This window comes from Panthera pardus, unplaced genomic scaffold (genome assembly GCF_024362965.1).
Source record: "Panthera pardus isolate Hobbes unplaced genomic scaffold, ASM2436296v1 HiC_scaffold_7, whole genome shotgun sequence".
Classification (NCBI taxonomy): Eukaryota; Metazoa; Chordata; class Mammalia; order Carnivora; family Felidae; genus Panthera; species Panthera pardus.
In genome coordinates, this window is record NW_026527002.1 from 8,293,617 (window position 1) to 8,316,193 (window position 22,577).

Sequence of the window (22,577 nt, forward strand, 5' to 3'; positions counted from 1 at the left end):
TTGTATTAGCCAGGGTTCTCCAGAGAAACCAATCGGACATGTATATAAATATAAATAATATAAATATAAACATAAACATATAAATATAAAAGAAATTGGCTCACGTGATCACGGAATTGACAAGCCCGAAATGTGCAGGGCAGGGCAGGGCAGCAGGCCGGAGACCCAGAGAAGTGTTGCTGTTGCAGCCCGAGTCTGAAGGCAGTCGGCGGGGTGGGGGTGGGGGTGGGGGGGCGGCAGAATTCCCTCTTGGTGGGGAACCTCAAGTCTTTTCTCCTGAAGGCCTTCAACTGACTGGATGAGGCCCACCCACCTTATGGAGGGTAGTGTGTTTTAAAGTGAGCTGAGTATAGATGCTAATGACATCTAAAAAACACCCCCACAACAACATCTTGTCTGAGTACCACGGCCCGGCCATGTTGGTGCACAGAATTAACCATCACACTGGCCAAGAGTCAAACCCCTTCTGAGTAGAAAAATGTATTATTGACCTCTGTGTTCAACAGAATGCAGTGAAGTCCAGACATCCTGGATTTTTTGTTTGTTTGGTTTTCGTTTTAGGCTGAAATTGCCAACTTTTGACCACTTTTGATCTGCAAAAAAGGGTAACTGGGTATGGCTCAATACAGTTTTTAGGCTTTCCCCAACTGCAATGATGCTGCCATCATCAGTCGGAGGCTTGATCAGGAAATCACCTTCTTTTTATAAAGCTGATTTCTTTGGAATACCCCTAGGACTTAGCACAAAGTGGTGCCTTTTGCTGAAGAGATGTTTGATTCAGGAAAAGTGACAGCAGACCGCAAGCTGTCTACAGCCAGACTGAACCTCTGCCTCCCCTGGATGGTAAACCCTTGGTATGAACTTTTGCATTTAACGATAACACAAAAGAAAAAGTCTTTTAACCCCATTGGGTCTAGGAAGCAATGAACAAACTGCGTTTCTAATGACTTTTCCATTAGGGAGATTATACCTTGAGTGAATTAATCCCAAACGTACTTTTTCTAAGCCTTTGTAACTAAGGAAAGCATCGTGTTTTGATCGACGGTCCTTGAAATATTTCGTATGCACGAATTTAAGTAAGAATGTCTTGAGCGTTAACGTTAAGAGTTAACAAAGAAACGCTTTTAGATCTTCTGGAATGAAGTACGGGAAAGGAGGAGGTGAGCCTTAAATCGGGAGAGCCAAAGGTATAAAGAGGGACTTTTCCTCTCACACCGAAAGAGGTGACAAATTATTTCTACAATTGGTTCTGCTCAGATTACTCACTGAATCTTCCGACCATTTCTCTCTTTCTGAAGCTGCATTACCGTTTAACCGGTGAGTTTTAGATGAAGCGGTGTGTGCGTTTCGGTCCAGTTAACCGTCACGGGAGGGTTTTCGGCAAAATTTTAGACGAAGAGCCCCCAGGGAACCTCCGAAAGGATAATTTACCGGAACCGGCCGACACTTCGTGTGAAAGGAATGCTGAAGGCCAATCTTAGGTCACGGGAACAAGAACCATTATGGGTTTATACATTCTAATGGCCTAGTGGGAATTCTTTTTTCTGGACTCTCACCTGGATTAAAGTTTTGGTGCATGATATTTCGACTGTTTTTTGTTTACAGTTTCTATCCTTCCTTGAAAGGTACAAACGTTTTCCAACAAAACAAAAGAACCCCTGGAGCTTCACATTTCCTTTCAACAACCAAGCACTGTCCTCCAGCCAGCTACTAGGACCTTAGGTTAACCCCAGGAGAAAATCTTTAAAATTCGAAGCGAAGGAAAGGAGCTTTACCCAATAGAAATCGATCCTCTATTAAAACTTCAGGACGGGCTACATTATCTAAAGCCATTCTAGAATTTTATTCATATATTCTGTGGAGTTCACATATCTTTTTCTTACAGCAAACATCACACTGTAGGCCACAAAAAGCTGCAGTACTATTGTTTAATTAGCAGCAAAGTAATATTTTATATCTGGGTAACTGGACAATAAATAGCCTGCTTCTTTGGATGTGGATGTTTAAAATGTATCAGTGCAGCTTCATAATGTGATTGCTATTTTACAGAGCTTATACACACACAAAAAATACGATCTTTGTCTATATTTTATACAAATACAACAGTAGTTTGTGAATACATTTTAAGTACACGATATACATGATAAGCCACTTGATTTCCCCATATCACAGAATAGCGATTTTTAAATGCAAGAAAAATATACAAAAATTCAGCCTGGAATGCAGATTTTTCTGGTCTATTCTGACTCACACCTTTATCATTAGAACATCTTGAGAGTACTAGTCCAAACACTTTCTCGTCAGCTAAAAGTACAACTTCAGCAGTCCAGCTTATGCTCAGGCACGACGCAATCCATTTCCTAGTGGATTCCCAGTTTTTGTTAAATTCAAAGGGCTGTTAGTAACCTACAGCATGTTCTTCACTCCACACCGTATTACGAAGCCCACTTTTCACTTTGAGTAATAGTCACCTCGCAGACAAAAGCTGGGTTTGTTCCGGTAACATTTGCACGTCCCAGATTTCCTTTTGCAAGTGCACGCGAATACATTGTGGTGGGTGCCGTAAAAGTCTGTTCATGACAAATTGAGTCACAGTATAAAAATATATTGTACACCTTTACGCCTAATGGAGTCCTCTTGTTTTCCTATGGATACAAAAATATGACTGAACGAGACAGAGAAGTTTGTAGCACCATGAAGAGTTGTATCCCAAGTTCCATTAGCAGCATGACCCAACATAATACCGAAGGAGTGTTTCTGAGAAGATAAACATTCATTCTGGTTCGTCTGTACCACTGAAGCTTATACAAGGAAGTGTTTCATACATTAGCAATGGTTCTTGTCATTTCTAGAGCTAGAGCACTTATCAAAAGACACTGCCTTTCCATCCTCAGAGGGCTGATGATGTAGAAGGGGCTAAGGGGGATGAGGGCCTACGTGTGCCTTTACCAATGCCGGTGGCATGGGTCTGCTCTACGTGATCGAAAGGGCGCCCCGGAGGGTTCTGAGCACAAAACTACACAACACGACTCGCGTGGATCTAGCTGATCACAGCAAGACTATCTGTGGTGTAGGCATGGCTGCTGACACCCTGTGAGAAAAAGAAGACAGAGTCAACTGAGGCGCTACTCGTCAGAGACAACAGTCTGCCATTGCTAATGACGAATGCTCGCCATTTAGAAGATCTCCTCCAATGTCACGTGGATCTCAGTAGGCTAGAAGCAACTTGGGTGAACTGGTATTCTTTAATTTACATACTGGGAAGACAGTGTGTTTTGAGACACGTAAACCTTGTAAAAAAATAAACCATTGTAAAACCTTATGAAAAGACACACACTGATTCTGTGCAATATAGCAAATTGGTAAGAAAACACTGTAAAAATGTACCTGTTTAAAATACCATCTACCATTTTTGAACACAAAGCATTATATATCAAAGGCCTACATATATATCATCTAATGGCACTTGAAACAAATTATAATAAGTCTTAAAATAAAAGGCATAACCTATAAGAAAGTTTCTGTAAAGGTTTAGATTCGTTTTGAAAGTGCTATATCTTGTAATATGTGTAGTATAGAGGTTGACCAAGCTCTATTTTTTTAAAAAAAAAAAATATTGGCCTATATACGTGTATTGCTTACTAGATGAACGATCCTGAATTATGTACTCTTTTAACATTCATTATTAGCTTAATAAAGCAGTCAGCTCTGGCTCATGTTTCAGTCAGTATATGGTTTTTAAAAACCGCTACTGTCCCAATTAACACAATATATCACTATATTCCACAAATGACTAATAAAGCACAAGCAACAAATAGGCAGAAATACACAGCCTGGAAGAAACACGAAATGAAACGAAAAAGTTGCACAAAGAGTGATGTGTGATCAGCCAGGACGACCGGAGTTTTGCAAACTGCACTCGGTAATAGGAGTTTAAAATGTGAATTGTAACAGTGACCACTTTACTATGAAGATGATATTTGCATACATCAGTGGATAATATTGCTTACGGTGCCAAGACCCTTCCGCACTCGTGCTTCTGTGTCTGCGGATCGAATCTGTGCACGCGTGTGGAAGTTCAAACTGAATGAGGTTCAATATCTTGTCTGAGGTCCAAATTCTAAGAAACTGAATTATTTTTACGTTTTTCCTTAATCCCTTTTTTTGCTTTTTCTTTTTTTAAACCAAGCAAAGGCACTACTAGAAATGTCAAGGATGAGGCTTCTGGCCACGGGGAGAGTGAAAAACAGCATTGGCAATCATTATTTTTAACACATCCAGGTGATGTAAAAACACATGTCCACTTTTCTTTTTCTAGGAAAAAAGAGCCAGTTCTGTGTTGCATCCTTGTTAGACCGTTGTGCAATTAGAGTAAATGAGGCTGCCTCGTGTTTAACAGAAATTCTCTCCAAAAGGGTCTGGTGACCAGTAGAGTCAATGTGAAAAACAAGAGAGCTGAAAGTCCCTCTTCCTCGGAAGCGTTATTTCAAGTCTGTGAGGCAGCAACAGGCAGAGAGGGGTGTTCACGTGAATATTAAGACTCTACAATTCTAACCCAGGTGCCCTGAAAGAAATGCCTCCGTGTATCTGAATTCCGTGCAGGGCGAGAATTAGGCTAAAAAGATAATACACGCATATGGTGCCATTCCCCATTTCCAAAATGCTTTGCTGCATAAATCCTGGTACTCCCTTTTTAATCGTTTATGAGCAGTGACATACAGCCTACCAAGGCCAGCGTCTCAGGTCATTAATTTGACTTCTCCTGAAGCAAATTTTAGACAAAGTAGTGCTTCCACGCTTGTATTTGTGACGTTTACTTAAAAATAGGTTTTCTATTTATTTGTGCTCTGTCACCAATTTCTTTTTCCTTTTTTTTTTTTTAATGGTGATTAAAGCAATATTGAACACTAATCATTCAACTAATGATTTAAGTAAGCAATCTGTTTCATAGAAACTAAAGGAAGCAGTAATAAAGCAGAGCTAAAAGCCTACTTTCAGAGCAAATAGTCTCCTAATCAAAAGCTTAGGAGCAGTTTGAAAAAAATTTTAAATGTATTTCCTTATTAACATATATAATTTTAATGCCTTTGGAACACACTTTTTATAAAATGTAATTTTTAATAATAAAATTTAAATACATAAGTATAAAAACTACTGCTCCTAGAATTTAAAAAAAAAATAGGAGCATGATAAAATATCAGGAGCCAAAGCTCCCTTAAGAGAGCAACTCTGGTTCTATGAAGTGCGATATATGTGTGTGTGTATAATATATATAGTGAAACCCCCCCTTTACATTATTACAATTTACATTTTTCCACAAATTATACTACTCCCAAATATTTTAAATAATGTATTATATTCCGTAATCTGCACTCATGTTTAGAAATTCTGGGTAAACATCGCAATCTGCAGTGATAATCGGCCCTGTGAGTGAAAAAAAGAAGCTTCCGTACAGGGCTCATGAGTACTCAGAAATATTTTTCTTCTCTTTTTCTTTCTTTCTTTTTTTTTTTTTTTTCAAGAGCTATACACTCTTCTATAAACCTTCCCCCTCCTACCCACCCCAACAGACAGGGTCCCCAAATAAGGCGTCAACAAGTGCTTAATAGATAGGTTTCTTAGGCGGATGTCCCAGCTAACACTTAGAAGAATATAATGTGACCTTCAGAAAGATGCTGGTGGTTGTCTACTAGGAGGAAAGCCCATAAGAACTGCTGCGTCCAGGGAACACACTCTTCTCGATCGTCGCTTTCACGTTAAGTAAGAGTGACGTGAGCGATATGCTTTGACTTTACGCCTCAAGAGGCTAGTTTCCAACCCTGGCAACGGGGGACATGATCCCTAGACAGGTTCCCGAGCCGAACCAAGTGCTTTACATCACACATCTGCCTTCTTCTATCACGCCATCCAAGAAGAGACGGTCCGCTCTGGGATAAACACACCTAACACCTGTGTTCCACAATGGCTCTCGATTCTGGGCTGTGGACCGACATTTTAAAATAGAACCGCTGACCGCACTTGACCCACCCTTTGGCCACGAAAGGCGGAAGGGATTAAGGGGCCCAGAGATCGATCCATACACTGACTCTGAGGGGTCCCGTGCCGTAACGTGGCCAGCGCTATTCAATCGGAAAGAGAGCAACTTTGAAACGTGGCAAAAAATATCCTGTGTACTGATTTAAGGCCAACTACTGAGTACCATGGAGTGCTGTGTCACCTTCCCAGGAGTCTTGTTTTGCTATAAATACTGGTGCTTTGTGTTTAGGTTTCGTTTTCCTTACGTGTGCATAATAAAGACAGCAAGATATCTGAGCCAGACAATAGCAAAGTCTTCAAAATATACTGACCTGAAATTATGGTATAGCTAAAGAAACATCTATCATCTCCCCAAACTGGATTCTTAATTCATTTGAAACATTTGCTTATGAATCCATTTAGAGACTAGTAAAAATTTAAAAACTCTCAGGTTATTCACATACGTTTTAGAAAATTTACATCCTATTGCAAAACTCTTTAACGAGCCAAATGTCGAAAGGCAGAGCCATGGTTATTGGACAAAACTGGACATTTTAAGATCTGAAAGTAATTTGAACGTGGGACTCGTTAAGACTTTACCGCTGCTGATAACAATGGCTCCCCTAGAGGAAAAACCGTCTTAAAACAGGACAATTGGCAGTGAGCGTGGACAAAACCCCCAGGTAAACAGAACTGAACGCAAACGGTTCCGAAGCTCACTTATAAAAAGCTTGTTTCTAGGTCATACCGGCTTAATGAAAATCGGTACTGTACAAAAGCAGAAATGTTTATGCTGTTTTAACGTAGGCACTAAAATACAAACGGTCACCTAAGGCAGGGCTACACACAGATTTCTGCGCTCGGGCCACGTCGTGGACTCCTACTGGAAAGCCTGATGGAAACGCGGGAGCGTGGTGCTTGTGCTAAAGCTGCTCGTGAACGCTGCGGACAGCGAGTGCAGGGAGCCGAGACCTATAGTGTTTGCGGGATCCTGAAGATCCTGGGTCTGGGGGGGCAGCTGAGACACAGAAGAATGCGCCTCCTCTTGGGAGTAGCTCATCCCGAGGCTCCCCACCGACAGAGGATTATAGGGAGGGCCGTTTAAGGGTATGAAATTAAACAGCTGGGAAAAGTCCAAGGCTGGTGTGTTTAGGGGGTCGCTGATGGAAATCGAGCTTTTTGACAGGGACAGGTCCCCTGCGCCATCATCTAGGGAGCCGATCTGAGGATCCAGCCCCAGTTTAGATGATGATGCCTGGGACTCCTGGGATGAGGCGGGCACGCCGCCTTGCAGCTCCATCACGTAACTCTCAATTTCCCCCTTTAGCGGCTGCTCTTTTTCAGGAATCGAAATCGCGTATGAGGTAGAACCGAAGGGGTATTTGAAAGAAAGGTGGTGAGAAGGGTGGACAGCGTCCATATCTATCGGGCACGTCATTCCCAAAGGTAAAGTTGTGATCATCTGGTGGGCGGGTCCCGAGCTCTGCATGGACTGAAACGGAGTGTTGTAGAGGTTTAACTGCAAAGTGTTTGTGAATGGCTTTGACAACAGTTCACTGGAAGGCAAGGACATCACCGGAAGGAGCTCGTCCTTGATAGGCACGGAAACGTTGCAGGTGAATGGATCGAGAAAGTCCACCGGTTCCGTCTTGACCTTCAGAAGTTCTTGGTTGTGACTCTTCTTCATGTGGCGAGTCAGGTGATCCTTCCGCCCAAATCTCTGTGCACAGTACTGACAGAGGAAGTCCTTTCTTCCAGTGTGCACCACCATGTGTCTCCGGACGTCCTTCCGGGTGTAGAAGCGGCGGTCGCAGTGCTCACACTGGTGCTTCTTCTCCTTGACCCCGCCGGACGACTTGCCCGCGTGAGACTTGAGGTGCTCAAGCAGCACTCCTGTGCTCTCGAACGTCTGCAGGCAGACCTTGCAGGTGAGGTCACCGCTGGTGGCGGCGTGCAGGGCCAGGTGACGTTTGAAGCCGAGCTTGGTGTTGTAGTTCTTGCCACACTCTTCACACTTAAACGTCTCTTTGTTAGGGTCGTGCGTGTGCAGGTGGTTCTTCAGGTGGTCCTTCCGGTGAAACATTTTCTCACAATAATTACACTTGTGGGTTTTCTCAGGAGAATGAGTGGCCATGTGCCTTTGAACACAGACATATTCTGTAAGTACCACGACACGAGTGCTACGGACTCACTTTTCAAACGGAAGCTACGCTACTACGCTACGCCAGAAACTCCCTGATTACGGACGCGTCTTAACTTAGCATGCGCCACAAGGACAGTCACTACCCCTCGGCTCCGCAGGACTCGAGCCGTTTAAGTTGCCACGTTAGTTTCTGCCGGTCTCTAGCTACGACTACGAAAGCAAATGAGCGAGCCCGCACATACTCACGTAAAACGTCCGTACCCTTTTCTGGCAATTTCTTTGTACGCACGGAAAATTCTACTCTCATTAAGCATTGCATTTACCAAAAAATCCAAAGACACTAACACGTAAAAGTATGTGGCTCAGAACGCTAAAACTAGCCCACGTCTAATCTACGTAACATTTCCTCTCTGCAAAGCGGCTAAAGAATGTGTATACAGATATATACGTTTACAACGGCTTCAAATGGCCAACATAATAGAAAATATAATCTGAAAGACAAATAGAGTTTAATACCTTTGTAATTTGTACTTAGAAACAAAGGCCTTGGTGCAGTCTTGTTGTATGCACTTGTAGGGCCTCTCTCCTGTGTGAGAGTAGGAGTGAACCTTTAATTTCTCAACACTGTTAAAGGCCTTGTCACACAGTTGGCAAGGGAAGTTTTTTCTTGGTTTGGTTTCACCACGCTTACGTTTCCCTGAAGGGACTTTCTGGGTATCTCTTACTTCTGACAAATCACCAGGAATGACAGTGGCCATCGCAGCCTAAAGCAGGCCTTCTTGTTGGACACTTGGGAACTGCCCAACTCCACTAAATGATTTAGCTTTAGGTGGCTTCTCAAGTTTCATGTGGTCGTAAAAGAAAGCAAAAAGGGACTGGAAAAAAAAAATAAGAAACAACTAGTTTGTAACTAAATTTAATTTTTAAAAATTTTACTTGCTAAGTGATGCTTTTGAATTCAAAAAGGAACCATAAAATGGATTCAGCTGGTCTAATGTAATATCTGTAGGTTTCTTTATATTCGCAAAACACATCTTAACGCATTGCTCAGAATGAACAGTTCACGCACCCCCCTGAAATTCTACCTGACAAATGATCGTACGTAGGGAAAGCAGCAGTGATTCCAGGAGCTTTCAGGAAGCGTCAAAACACGACACTAAAAGTGGCATTATTAAGCCTCAATTTTGACAAGGGATCAGACAACAGAAATCTAAGAGCGTAAAAAGGTTTCTGCAAATATTTTTACCGTGGAAAAAACCCCTTTAGCCTGGGCAAGCCAACTCTGGGCAGACTCCGTGTTACCGAAAAACACAGAGAAGCAACCGGAAACTCTTATAGGCACCCTGTGAGCCATTTAGTTCACGGAGGAAGTGCTTAATGCAGACACAGGAGGCCTGAGAGAGTTGGAGGCACCACCCAGGGTGGAGATTTGCTCTCTATTATCACACACAGAAGGATTTCCGAGTCAAGAGGAGAAATGACTTCTCTTCTCGAAATCAGAGTATCTGATGAAGTTACACTGAGGCGAGTGAGGATCACGGCTCCCGATCATTCGGGGGGAAGAAAGATTGGGTCGAGGTACTTCTTCCTTGCCTTCTTGCACATCACAGAAAAGCATTCTGTTCATCGGGCACCCTGAGGTTAGTGGATGAGCCCGAGTCATCAGGCCTCTCCAAGAGTTGAGGGGATCAGTCTTTGGCACACCTGTGACCCGTGGGTGGCACACCAGTGAGACTTTTGGCTTGGAGCACAATACCTGTGCGAGGACGCATCATTGTGGAGGTGTTTCGGGTAAAAGGTGTGTCAGAGCTTCGATTCGTTATGGGTGCTGTGAGGAAGGATGAAGCGTACGTATTGCATGGCAAAGAGTAGGTCTACTTCAAAAACTTTTTTAAACTGACTGAAAGCTTTGAAAATTCACGGACAGGAGACAGTGAGTATTACCGACTGTATTTCTCAGAGTAAGGAACCAAGTCCCCAAAGATCCAGCTGATATAAAAAGAGTTAAAGGATTCCTGCAGGTTCCTGAGTGCCAGTCTAACAGCTCGCTTCTAAGGGGCACAGAAACGATGAGACCTACAACCTCTTTTAAAAAATAGCTGCTTTTTAAAGTGAAAACTGAACGTCGCTAAGTGACTGCTACCAAGTACTGCTCACTTGGACTTCTCATGCTATGATGTATTTCAAAAAACAACGAAAGCCCGTTTCTCTATACCCCTTGGGTTTTGCCATCAGACTCATTTGCCCTTACGGGCCGGATGTAGCATATGGACTCCTGCAGAGTCCAGTTATATTTGGGCAGGGGCTCTAGATTGAATCTAATTTCTGTGAAACGAAGTGCATATTGGACTAGATCCCACTGTATGTGAAGGGGGAGGCTGTCCCTAAACAGGCAAAACGGGGCAATTATTCACTCATTTGCTAAAAAGCAAAGCCTGTGGGTAAGTTAACCAGTGTGTGCTTCACGTGTACTTTCTTCGTCAGCAGGAAGACACAAGCAAGGCCTTCCTTCAAGCTGTGCAAACTGTCTGCATGCCTTCTGCTGTTTAAAAGTGACATTAACACAGTCAACACAGGTGACATTACTGATGCTACCACAACATGCTCTCCCCGTTTTAGAGTTTCCTCATCTCAGGGGCTTGTTCTTTTCTGGTTATATCCTCATTCAAGAGACAGCTTCTCTCTCTCTCTCTCTCTCTCTCTCCCCCTCTCCCCCTCTCGCCCTCTCTCTCTCTTTCTGTCTCTCAGAAATATCTACACAGCTGTTTTGCTGTGACCAGCAGTGACACTGTAAATTGGGAGAAAGCACTGTGCCAACGCAGGACAAGACAGCAATTCTGACCACCTCATTTCCTAACATCATGCTTCCATGCACTTATTTAGAGCACTGTGGGAAACAAGCTGATAAATGTTTCGACTGTAAAATCAACACGGAATGCTACGTATCTGAGGCCCTGTTTATAACTACTATCTGAAAATATTTCAAAGACTGGTCATATGTGTCACTGTTGTGTTTAGAGAGCCAAGCATAACGGGCAGAGAATTTCAGTTGAGAAAAAAATGGCAGCTTCTAATAAAAAAAAAAAAAAAGGGTATGAGAAGTACACCATGAAACAATACACAGACATGGATTATATTCAAGGTGGTGATACTCAATATGGAATAACAAGTGAATTTCACCATCTTTGGATGTACATACTGAGCAATGAAGAACTGGAGATTTCAAATATTACACGTTTCTAAGACCAGCTGAAGTTTTTTCATGGCTAATAATATCTTTTCATCTCAACATATTACAAAAGTCAAATTACTTACAGGTGCATTTAAAACGATAGGATAATACAAGGTCGTGTTCAACATGGAATAAAAGCCCACTTCACAATATGCATATCAATCTAATGCTTTAAAGAGACATGCACAGAATGGCAGTGATTCCTGTTCAGTGCCTACCTGGTGACAGGTGGAAAGAGCCTCAGACCTTGATCTCAGCCAGTCCCATTGACTCTTCGTGGAAGAGAGCGGAATCCAGTCCTTCCCATTTTGGCCAATCTATGAAACAAAAAATAAGAGTGGACTACACTCTAAACGGGACCGGCACGTAAGTGATAGAAGATAAAGAATGAGAGAATTGCAATTTCATGGCACATGCTTACATTCCATACTCTGCCGATAAGTCATGCATTAATTTTCACCAGTTGCAAATTTGTATTAGTTCTAAGCACGTTTACATGACCAAATAAATGCAGAAACAAAAAGTAAAGTAGTATTACCTACATAAATGGCATTGTGTGATGCTGAATGACTCCCCACTTCTTTCCCAAATTCAATTTAATTTTTTAAATCTAACTTGCCTACTGAGAGAAATGGATGTTAGAGTCGCTCTTTGTAAGCCGAACCGATCAGCATTTCGTTGAGCTTAATACTAGTACGGAAGAGACGAACTCAGGGCATCCGGGACCTCACCACAGGACAGCAGACTCCTGAAGCCAGCACCTCGTGTGCCCACAGTGCACACACTTGTGGGCTTCTCGGAGCTACACTCCGGTCACCTGCAACACCTGCCAGTTTATTTCTCGGAATGCTGCGCAGGATGGCTGAAATGTAGCGATAACTCTGTGCTCTTTGGATCTCAAAAGCATGCAAGGGAAGTTATACACAGGTGGGCCGCAGAGGCATCAGGAACGGAGCGTCGCTGGGTTTTAAAAGGTCACTGTCGAAAGATCTTCAACGTATCTTTACAAAATGCCTATTAGCATGATCTTCAGTAAACTGAGGACATGCGCAGGAAACAAATCTGTTAATAATTCTCGATTGTACAAGTAAATGCGAAAAGAATGGTCAAGAGGCAGAGAAAAAACTAGGATTCTCTACTGTAGCGACTACAGGGCACAGAGAGATTAATAAACTCTGAATATTTGAAAGGCGAATGTTCAGCAATCGTGACTGTAAGAACACGAGAGGGGTAACAGAAATCAAGCAGTTAAAATATAGTAGTGAAAGGATTCCCTAATGACAAGTTAAGTGAAAATAATTTTACTTAACGTTCCAAACACAAATCTAATTAATTTCCCCTGAAATCAAATGGTCATACTTTTAAAAGTTTGTTGTGTAAATAAAATATTTACTAGAGGACATTCAAGCATCATTACAAGACTACTAAAAGTACATTTGAAAGCAGCATTATTCTCATAGTTTAAAAAATAAGAAAAATAAAAATTGTGACTAATAAAAGATATTTAAAAAGTTAAAGCGAAAGCTCCATTCTTTTGGAAAGCACAGGACATGCATAAATGGAAGAACTGAATTCTGCACATCAAAATTGCAAAATAATAAAATTAACTTTGTAAATACTTACTCGCCCAGGGCACATACTGAGGTTTTGGTAGGGTAGTTAAGCACATGAAAGCCTGTTTTGTATATTATGTTATTTCAATAATATAAATACCTTACAAGTGCAGAGTGTTTTCATCTCTATGATCTCCCTGGGACTCAGTGGACCTGAGAGGTGGATTTATCATCACTGCCATTTTAAGGGGAGAGGCCCAAAGAAGCTGAATATCCTGACAGCACGTATGTGGTCAAGAGGTGGCAGAAGCCCTAAAATTCCTTTTTCGCTCTTATAGGCCTGCGTTCTAGGAGGAGGACGGGTCGGCAAACGAGTTTGCCAGTGGATAAATCCCGTGGTGACACTTAAAAGACAAGACCAGGGAACAGTGCTGTTCCCCCGATCGGAGCTGCCAGTACGATCCCCCCAAGGAAACAAATAGAAGACTTTGCTTCTTTTAATAAAGGCAGTTTTCGAAGTAAATTTTAAGTAATTGCAGCAACGGTTAAAATAACAACAGCATACCTATCTGGGTGGATGGGGGTCTGGGTAGGAAAAAAGTGTAAAAACCAAAGTGGACCAGTAAACAATACATTCATGTAGTTTTCCTGACCAGGAGAAATTTCGTTGCATTTCAAGTAGATGCATAAAAATTTCATGGACGCTTACTCTTCAATGTCATTTATAATAAAAATCCTTTAGAGTTGAAGTATGTCAATAGTTTAAAATCTGAATCTTGATGTGAAATATTACTATTTCAAAATATTACATATTTTACAGTCTGAAATAAAATCATAAAGCCATCATTTTCATTCATTCTATCACAAAACATAATTCTAAAGTCACAGTTAATTTCCTTAAATTCAGTCTATTTTGGGCTCTTATGAATGACCAAATAATTTCAAAGGGCTGCTAATTATTTCCTCAGACAAAGGAAACCAGCAGCTGGTTAGACTTCATTATTATTGAGCTTGATAAACTAAGCATTAAAAAATATACAGTTCGCATTTATGTAACCCTAACTAAAAGTCAACTCAAGTTACTGCTGGGTTCTTTTTTACGGGAACAGGAACAACTTTTAAAAAGTATTGTAACTACCGTTCTGAAAAGTCTGCAACAAAATGTGTACTCCTATCTTTCTTTTTTGTGCGTCAAAGAGCGGTTACCATGTTCTTCAGAGGATTACAATTCTCCTTTGCCTTGATCTAAGAATTGGGAAGCCAGGTAGAAAAGGTACATCTACCCGTTTCAAATAGAAACTAACACCTCAGAATGCCCTTCCAGTTTTTGCTGGTGGTAAGAACGCACGTTTTTTTCTAGGGCAACTTGCACACATAAAAACAGCGTACACACACATGTTCATCTTCCTATGTTTTACATTCTAAAACAGTGACTCACACGGAAACATAACAAGCAAAAATGAATCATACATCAGAGGGTCTACTAAAACAAATTCCTCTGGGGACGCCGGCCTAAGAACAGCCCTGTACTGAAACTGTTTCTGTGCTTTCAAATTCCACAGTTCTGATTGTCATTTGTCTAACAGCTGTGAATTTTTACAACACTTACCTGCATCAATACTTCTTTCGTATTTAACTTAAAGGTCAAACATGTACTTTGATAATTAAGGGCAAATGCCATCGATAATCAAAGCTGTGTTTATTCTCCCATGTGTTAATCATAAAACACCATTAGTAAACAATGCAGAAAACGTCAACATTTGCTTCAAACATGTTTTTCAGATAGATAGGTAGCTTGCAAAAGGAAACTTACCAATAGTTAATACTTTAACCGACAAGTACAAAACACAACAGAACTTTGAAGAATGTGGAAGAAATGAACAAGATAACATAACCGAGGACCAATTCTGAAGTAAGGGGGATGGCATACTCAGAACGCTTTTTTGATTGTGAATGTAATGTGGAAATTTTTACGGCATTCAATTTCTGTAAGTCTGTAAAATCTCTTATTAATGAACAATAAAAGGAAAAATATTATCTTGCAACTACAAAGACCTAAGCCTATTAAAAATAGACGGTGGGGCAGGAGCTGTGTCAGTGTTATTCATTGCTGTTTCTCATAAAAGTAAACATTTTTTTGAATGAATGAAAATAATTAAAGCAGGGCACGTGCCTTCCAGCGTCAAAACGGACTTACAGGCTTGCTCGATCACCGGAACAGACATAGGACAGAATATACGTTATCTATGTTCAAGTAGAAAATTATATAGTACAGTTACAATTTGGTCCAATAAACTAAATAAGCCACTAGAAAGGGAGACACGGCCAAGAGCTGGGATGGCACCTGACCCGCCCGAGTTGTGAGCACTCAAATAACAAGCCTCATACTCAAAATACTTAAAATTACTGTATTTATTTTCCCGGAGAAATCATAGTTAACTAAAATAGTAAAAATAAGACTGCCTGTTTTGAATAACGGTACTTGATGTTTTCAACTTTGGAGCAATCCATTAAAATGTAGTTCTAACACAACCCTTTTGAAACTTACCATAAAATTTAGCTTTACTGATAGGTGGAGGGCCTTATATTTAAAAATCAAATACCAGCAGCCAACAGAGAAGTGAAGGGAAAAAGCAGACCTATTTGTTTTTAAGGACCAACGGGAAAAAGTCAACCAATTCCAAAGTGGAACCAACACACTCCAACATCGGTTCTCTCTCTGTACAATTAGGATGTTCCTTTTTGGTCCACCTTGAACCCGGGTATGGCTGTTTATTACATTTTCTAGAGTATCCAGCGAGGAGGAACAGACAATCTGATGAAGATGGAATATCCAAGTAAATTTTATCTTCCAATTCTGAAATGTTTTCATTGGTTATTCATTTTATAGAACATAAATGTCATGTTAAAATTTTTTTCTTCTCTTTTAAAAGCTCTCTTTTAATGATCCACAACTTAGAAGTTAGCATTTCATTTCAACTAGTATGTGGAGGATTCTTCCCCCGAGACTGTATATTCTCATCCAAATAAAAAACTAATGGGGCGCCTGGGTGGCTCAGTCAGTTGAGCGTCCGACTTCGGCTCAGGTCATGATCTCACGGCTCGTGGGTTCGAGCCCCGCGTCGGGCTCTGTGCTGATGGCTCGGAGCCTGGAGCCTGCTTTGGAGTTGGTATCTCCCTGTCTCTGCCTCTCCCCTCTTTCTCTCATTGTCCCTTTCTCTCTCAAATATAAATACACATTAAAAAAAAAAAAGAAGAACCTGCTTAAAAAAAAGCAAATAAAAAAATACACATGGGTGGTATACCAGGTATTTCCATTTTCTTCACAAAGGGCAATTTTAGCCAGTATTTGCAAACAGGAAATGAGAGGGCCATTGTGCACAAGGGAATCAATGGTGCCTGAGAAAGAGTGAAGAATCGCAATTGCATCTGAATACAAAGATTGCTTAATCAAAACTTTAACTGTTCTTAGAGGTTTTCCTGGCTTTGTTTGTTTTGGCATGAAACATTTCCAGAATATCGGTGCTCTGGCTAGGTACAAAGTAGGTAGGTAACTCACAGGTCCGCTCCCTCGGAAAACTGCCTATCTCCCAAACTGTGAGGGGTTGTTTTCATTCCTACGTTCCCGGGGCTGCAACAAAAATGCCTGATATCAACTCAAAATGTTGACACTGATGGGCCCCCGACCTTTGGAGAACATGCCTCCATTCATTTACGGCTGCCTGCCTGACACTACTCAATGACAAACAGCATCCTCCAGGCTTTGGGTCTGAACTCTCCAAGCACTCGTACTGCATACGCCTAAAATGCCAACGGGAAGGCAGAGACAGTACACATGAAAGCACATGTGACGAGAAAGGAAAAGTTTTTTGTAGTTACAAAAGCTCATGCAGAGAATCAGTTTGAGGCCATCTCAAAGTAAAGTGCACTTTAAAGACAGGCTTGTGCTATGGGATACAAAGAGGTATAAGTGTTAAGCGTGTGTGCAAAATCTTGAGCCACACTAAGCTGTATCAGGAAGACAGCCCGCATCCAGGTAAGGCTCTGTGCGTGTCATGACTCCCTAAGTTATGCCCATGTGGCCGTCCAGACAGGACACAACCATTCTGGCAACAGCCGCTTCTATATATTCCTATATAGTTGAGTAAATAGTATCAGGTCTAGGCAGAATGGTCAGGTCAGGGTGGCCACTCCCTCCTCCACCTGCAGAGGGCAGGTGCACCGCCCCGGCCATGGCAATGAGAAGAGGCTTGATAATTACATTCCTTGGCCGATTTTACTTGAGCGAGAACGAACTTCACAGCTTTACCTCTCGGAGTTTAAGCCTGTGCCCGGTAAAGCTCTTCTTGGAATTACTTGCCTCTCCCCCGGGGATCCTAAATTCATCTGCAGGGAGACTGTTACTTATCCTTATACCCCCAGCACCTGGTCAGTGTCCTGGCATGTAGTAGATGTTCGATAAATATCTGTTGACCACAACCATAGTCCTGATAAGGAATTTCGGGAATCAAAACGAGCAGGTAAACAAACGTGTTTTGATGTTTCTGAAATTTCAGATCAGCGTAAAGCAAGCTCAGAAGGCGGCTTGTAGAACGAAGCTGTTAGTTTGTTCTGGCAGAGGAGTGGAAGGGAACCAAGGGGACCATCACGACCACCTGGGGGTCCCTCCTGTTTCAGCCAGGGGGCGCTGAAAGTCAGGGACACGTGGGCATGTGCTACTCAGAGGCCTGCAGGTGACCCGTCAGGCACTGCAGAGACATGCCTGGGTGGTGCTCAGTCGGCCTGCATTTTCAGAACATCTCTGCTTTCAAATGTTCTATTCCGTACCTCCTTGAGCGCATGCAACCGCGTCGATTACGATTTACCGTTTGGAAACAGCCCATGAAGTTTTATAGGAAAGAAAAAGGAACAGAGTGAAACTCAAATTCTTTAAAGAGGATGTTCTTCACGTGAAATTAAAATGTGATGTTGAAATGACGTTGAAAATGTCAGAGAAAACGTCTGAGGGATTACCGACACAAGAGAAATCAAAACGGGAAAATCTACATAAATGTCGTTGGCTAAGGAAAAGTAATGAAAAACAGTTTTCTTTTTTTCTAGCCGCTAAAACAGTTTCAACAAAACCTAGTGGACAAAAAAATGCACAACCTGTAACACTAAAAAACTAGGAACACCTTCTCATATATCTTAAAAATGGACTGTACAAATATACAAATGACTCAAAACAGTACGCTAACTAGATTTTTAATGCTTACTCTTCACAGATACTGTGATTAGGAATTTCAGCCAGATTAATTTATGTACCTTTTACTTGATGACAAAGCTCTGTTCACGTATACTGTGGGACCTCGCCGGCTCCCAGCCTGCATCCTTCTTCCCCCCAGAGCTGGGTCCCTGCCTGCCCTCAGTGGAGCTCGTGACCTTGGGCCCATCGTCTGGCACTTGGCACGGCCATCTTTGTTCTTATCATTCTACCTCTCCTAGGGCCAAGGGTCTTGGCCTCTAAACCTCAATCCTGCATCAGAAGTCCTGCCGACAGACTTACCTGGTACCACATCCACGGGTGCCTGGATGTCCAAGTATCTCTACACCTCGACGCTGTGCCACTGAGCTGCACCTAGGGGCCGGGAGATCTAGATGCCTGGGTGTGTCCCTTTTCCAGCAAGGCTAGCAAACTGCTCTTGTCCCCCTGGGTCCCTTATCCTAGCATCTGCCCCATCCCAGCAAGCAGAGACAGCAGCCCTCCCCACCTGCCCGTAGTTAATCAGACCCCTCCCAGTAGACAGAAAGGAGATAGACTGGTAACGTGGGACAGTCTATCACTCCGAGCAAGATTCAGAGAAGAGGAGCTTAAGAGTTCATCTGCAGGCTATTTGGGGAAGATGAACAAGTAAGCTTTTACAGCAGCGATGCAATTTGTGCACAAAGGGACACTGCTCACTGCCAGTATTCCAATCCTTCCATCAGACTATAACTATTAATAAAGTCCTGCTGAACACAATACGTATTGATAGACCTTAAAATAGTAAGTGGCATGCTTATTATGTGGCATGCTTTTCAAAGCTTTTAATGTGACGTCTTAAATTATTTAAAAACTGAAATAATGGATCACTTTGAAAGCCATGCCATATAATGATAAAAGCCACCTACCTGAGGCCCTGCTCCAAACTCTACAAGGTAACCTTATTAATAGATCATCACAGAATGGAGCATTCTGGGTGCCAAATACGGCCAATGCAGCACCAAGAGGCAACCTAAAAAGAAAAGAAGAGTTAGTTTGAAATTCCAAAAGTCAGAACCAATCTGGTTAATGGCATATGAACCAAATTGGTTTTTATGCATTATCATATTTTTATACTTTATCGGAAAAGCTAGCTCAATTCCTGTTAGAAACAAATACGAAACAATTTATAGTACATTGAAAAGCGAAAAGTAAGTAACTCAATATGCCTGGATTTATAGATTTCCCCCCAAATCACAAGTTCTCTAGATTGTTCATATTTTTACTCAAATATTCCCAGTTACTGCCATTTCTCAAAACTGCCACTTATTTCCCTCGTTTGTATTTCAAACACATCCACTATTTTCTCTATAAAATTTTCAGAAAAACTGTTTGAGGTTTTTCTAAACACCAGCTAATGGAGAAACGATGCCCAGGAGTGTTTCCCTCAGGCCATGTGTTCACAGGCCGGGGTGCAAACTGGAAATGCCCCCAAGTAGACAGAGTAAGGAGACAGAGAACTGCTCAGCTCCTGCCTGTGTCTTTATGATGAGACTATTATTTGTCTGAAAGTGAGTTCGCAGCTGGCAAGTCTGTCTTCAAGAACACGCGAAGAGGCAGCAAGACGCATTCCGAAGTACCCGGGGATCTGGATGAGCCACAGCCACAGCTTCGTTCTGTGGGTACAGGTGACGAAGGCCTACCACCACAGGCGCTAACCGAGGCAGGAAAGGGATGCCAGGAGTCCCTGCAGAAATCCTCGGCTTCGTTTCTCCAGACCAGAGAGTCAACGCTCAGTCATACGCGGCTGCCGCTGATTAAGACAAACAGCTGACACTGGTGCAATAAATATTACCAACAACTATTACATGCGGCATCGATCTGAAATTCCTGGGGATGCGAACAGGCATGGCCCCTGTTCCCAAGAGACCCGCGGCCACGGGAGAGGTACCTGATGTCAAGTGAAGCGATAGGACTGTTAATGAAAACAAAAGCTGCCATAAGGCAGTATTACAGGGACGAATCAGCAGTGTATATGGTATAAACAAGTACCAGAGGGTCAGAAAAGGGAAAGAATACAACCGAGTTTTGGTGATTGTGACCTTCCAGAAGGCACAATCAGGAGAGGGAGGGGGGAGGGAAGGGTGTGCGGGGGGCATGCCGGTTAGCCAGAAGAATTCCGAGATTGGAAGCCTGGCTTGTTACATATTCTGAGGCGGTGCTCCGGCCGGAGTGTAGTATGGTTTACAGACACTGGTTTACAGATTCTAATGACAGAAGTGCACTAAACCCAAATGGCTGGGACATTGTACGCTCACGTACCAAGGACGGCAAGTGGGGCGGTTATGAGACACTGAGAACAAGTACTTGGGGAGGTGGGGTGGGGGGAGACTCAGAGAGGAAAAAGAAGGGAGAGAAGAAAGTATAGGGCGTGCTTGTGCAAATGAGACACAGCAGCTGGGTGCTGGAATAGTCTAAAGCAGAGAGCTGAAAACCAGCAAACACAGGCATCTCCTAGAAGAACGCAGACAAGCCCTTGAGTGCCTGACCACACTAACAAAGGAGATAAGAAGAAGGCAGACCTAGTTGTGTAGCTGACTCTTGTAGAGACAGATTCAAACCGAGTTACTGATTAACTCGTGTCGGTGCCCAGAGGCCACCGCTTTTAAGACAAAACTAGGTAATTTAAAGACGTGATGGGCAGAGACAGAGCTTTAGATAGAAGGAAGGACAAGGTGGCAACCCCCACGAAAAGACAAAGCTACTCAGCTCCCGCATTAAGACACCACCCCACAGCAAGAAAGACCGTGGGGTGGAGTGGGAGAGAGGGGACAAGTGGGGCAGGAGGAGGAGGCAGAAGCACCCCCAGGTGGATTGCCAGTTGGGCAAGGAAATGACTTCCAGCAAAGGGAGGCTCTCTTCCAGAGAGCTTTGCACTGGAGGAGAAGCAAAGGGCTGGTACCTAAGGGGGGACTCAGGATGCCAGGTGGGACAGACCTGGGACAGCTTCTGTGCTGAGTGAGCATGAAGAGGCAGGGAAGAACATGGAGCAGATGGGAGCCTGAGAAAAGGGAGAGGTTTTCGTCTTAGATGAGAAGAGGGGCTTCTTCTTCTTCTTCTTTTTTCATGTTTATTTTTGAGAGACAGACAGAGTGTGAGCAGGGGAGGGGCAGAGAGGGAAGGAGACACAGAATCCGAAGCAGGCTCCAGGCTCCGAGCTGTCGGCACAGAGCCCCACGCGGGGCTCGAACTCATGAACCACGAGATCATGACCTGAGCCCAAGTCGGACGCTTAACTGACTGAGCCACCCAGGCGCCCCGCATCCCTGATGCTTTAAAAAAAAAAAAAACGTAAAAAAAAAAAACGTTTTTTTTTTTTTTTTTTTTTTTTTTTTAAAAGTTCGACGTAAGAACTAAGTTTCTTAGTAGCTGCTGGTGGGAGTGTAGACTGTTAAAATTTTTTGGACTACGTTGTGGAAATATGTCATCAAAGCCTTTTAAATGTTCATATATGCTGACCTCATGAATCATTTCTAAAAATGTAAGCAAAAAACAACGAGAAAGGTGACAAAGATTTAAGTGTAAGCATGTTCGAAGTATATTTTAAGAATAAAAATTGATAATGTGTAATAAAAGGGGTAAGGTGTATGTCTGTGTGACAGAATAACAATGTAGCCATTAAAAACCGTGCATCTAAAGAGTATTAAATCACATGGGGAAAACACTGAGATGATGCATTTAAAAAGTAAGACAGAGAATATACTATGATTCCAATTTGTGAAGTCTACACTTAAACACTTAGAACTATTCCCCCATAATACCCTTAAATGTATCTAGGCTATTTTAAAAATTATCAAGATATACACTTTATATTCTTCTGTATTTTACAAATGTCCTACTTTTATATTAAAAGAATATTTTACCAAAAAGAATGGTTTTCCAAATAACGGTGCTGGAAAAGTTTGTTGTCCATTAACAACAACAACAACAACAACAACAACTTGAATCCATACCTCACACTATATGTAATCTTAACTCCATGTGGATCATAGACACCAACGTAAAACCTAAAACTATAAAAATTTTGGAGCAAAACAGACAAAAATCTTGTGACATTCAGTTACTCAGAAATTCCCTGGCTACAACATTGAAACCTCCACCTATAAAATAACATTGATAAACTGGATTTCATCAAAATTTAAAACTGCTATTCAAAAAGATAATGTTCAAAAAATGAGAGGACGAGCCACTAGAAGAAAATCCTTGCAAAGCCTGGATCTGATAAAGACCTTGTACCTAGAATATACTAAGGACTTCCAAAACTCAACAATAAGAAAACAAACAAATTGAAAGATGGGAAAATATCCTAATAGACATTTCACCAATGAAGATGGCCAATAAGCACATGAAAAG

At 42.2% G+C, this 22,577-nt stretch overlaps 1 protein-coding gene across 6 annotated transcripts in view; it reads right to left on the reverse strand.

Moving 5' to 3' along the window:
- Nucleotides 1-2,070: 2,070 nt before the first annotated feature.
- Nucleotides 2,071-22,577, reverse strand: part of PLAG1 (PLAG1 zinc finger) — a 50,354-nt gene continuing 29,847 nt past the window's right edge. The window contains exons 2-6 of one of the 6 annotated variants that reach the window (XM_019421298.2): nucleotides 19,094-19,197; nucleotides 18,489-18,560; nucleotides 11,609-11,707; nucleotides 8,675-9,033; nucleotides 2,071-8,153 (exon numbers count right to left, since the gene is read on the reverse strand). In XM_019421298.2, coding sequence (XP_019276843.1) covers nucleotides 6,896-8,153; nucleotides 8,675-8,916 — 1,500 coding nt within the window. In that variant the 5' untranslated portion in view covers nucleotides 8,917-9,033; nucleotides 11,609-11,707; nucleotides 18,489-18,560; nucleotides 19,094-19,197 and the 3' untranslated portion in view covers nucleotides 2,071-6,895. Of the gene's footprint in view, nucleotides 8,154-8,674; nucleotides 9,034-11,608; nucleotides 11,708-18,488; nucleotides 19,073-19,093; nucleotides 19,198-22,577 lie in introns of those variants that run through there. The other 5 variants (XM_019421297.2, XM_019421300.2, XM_019421301.2 and 2 more) reach the window with 5 other exon arrangements.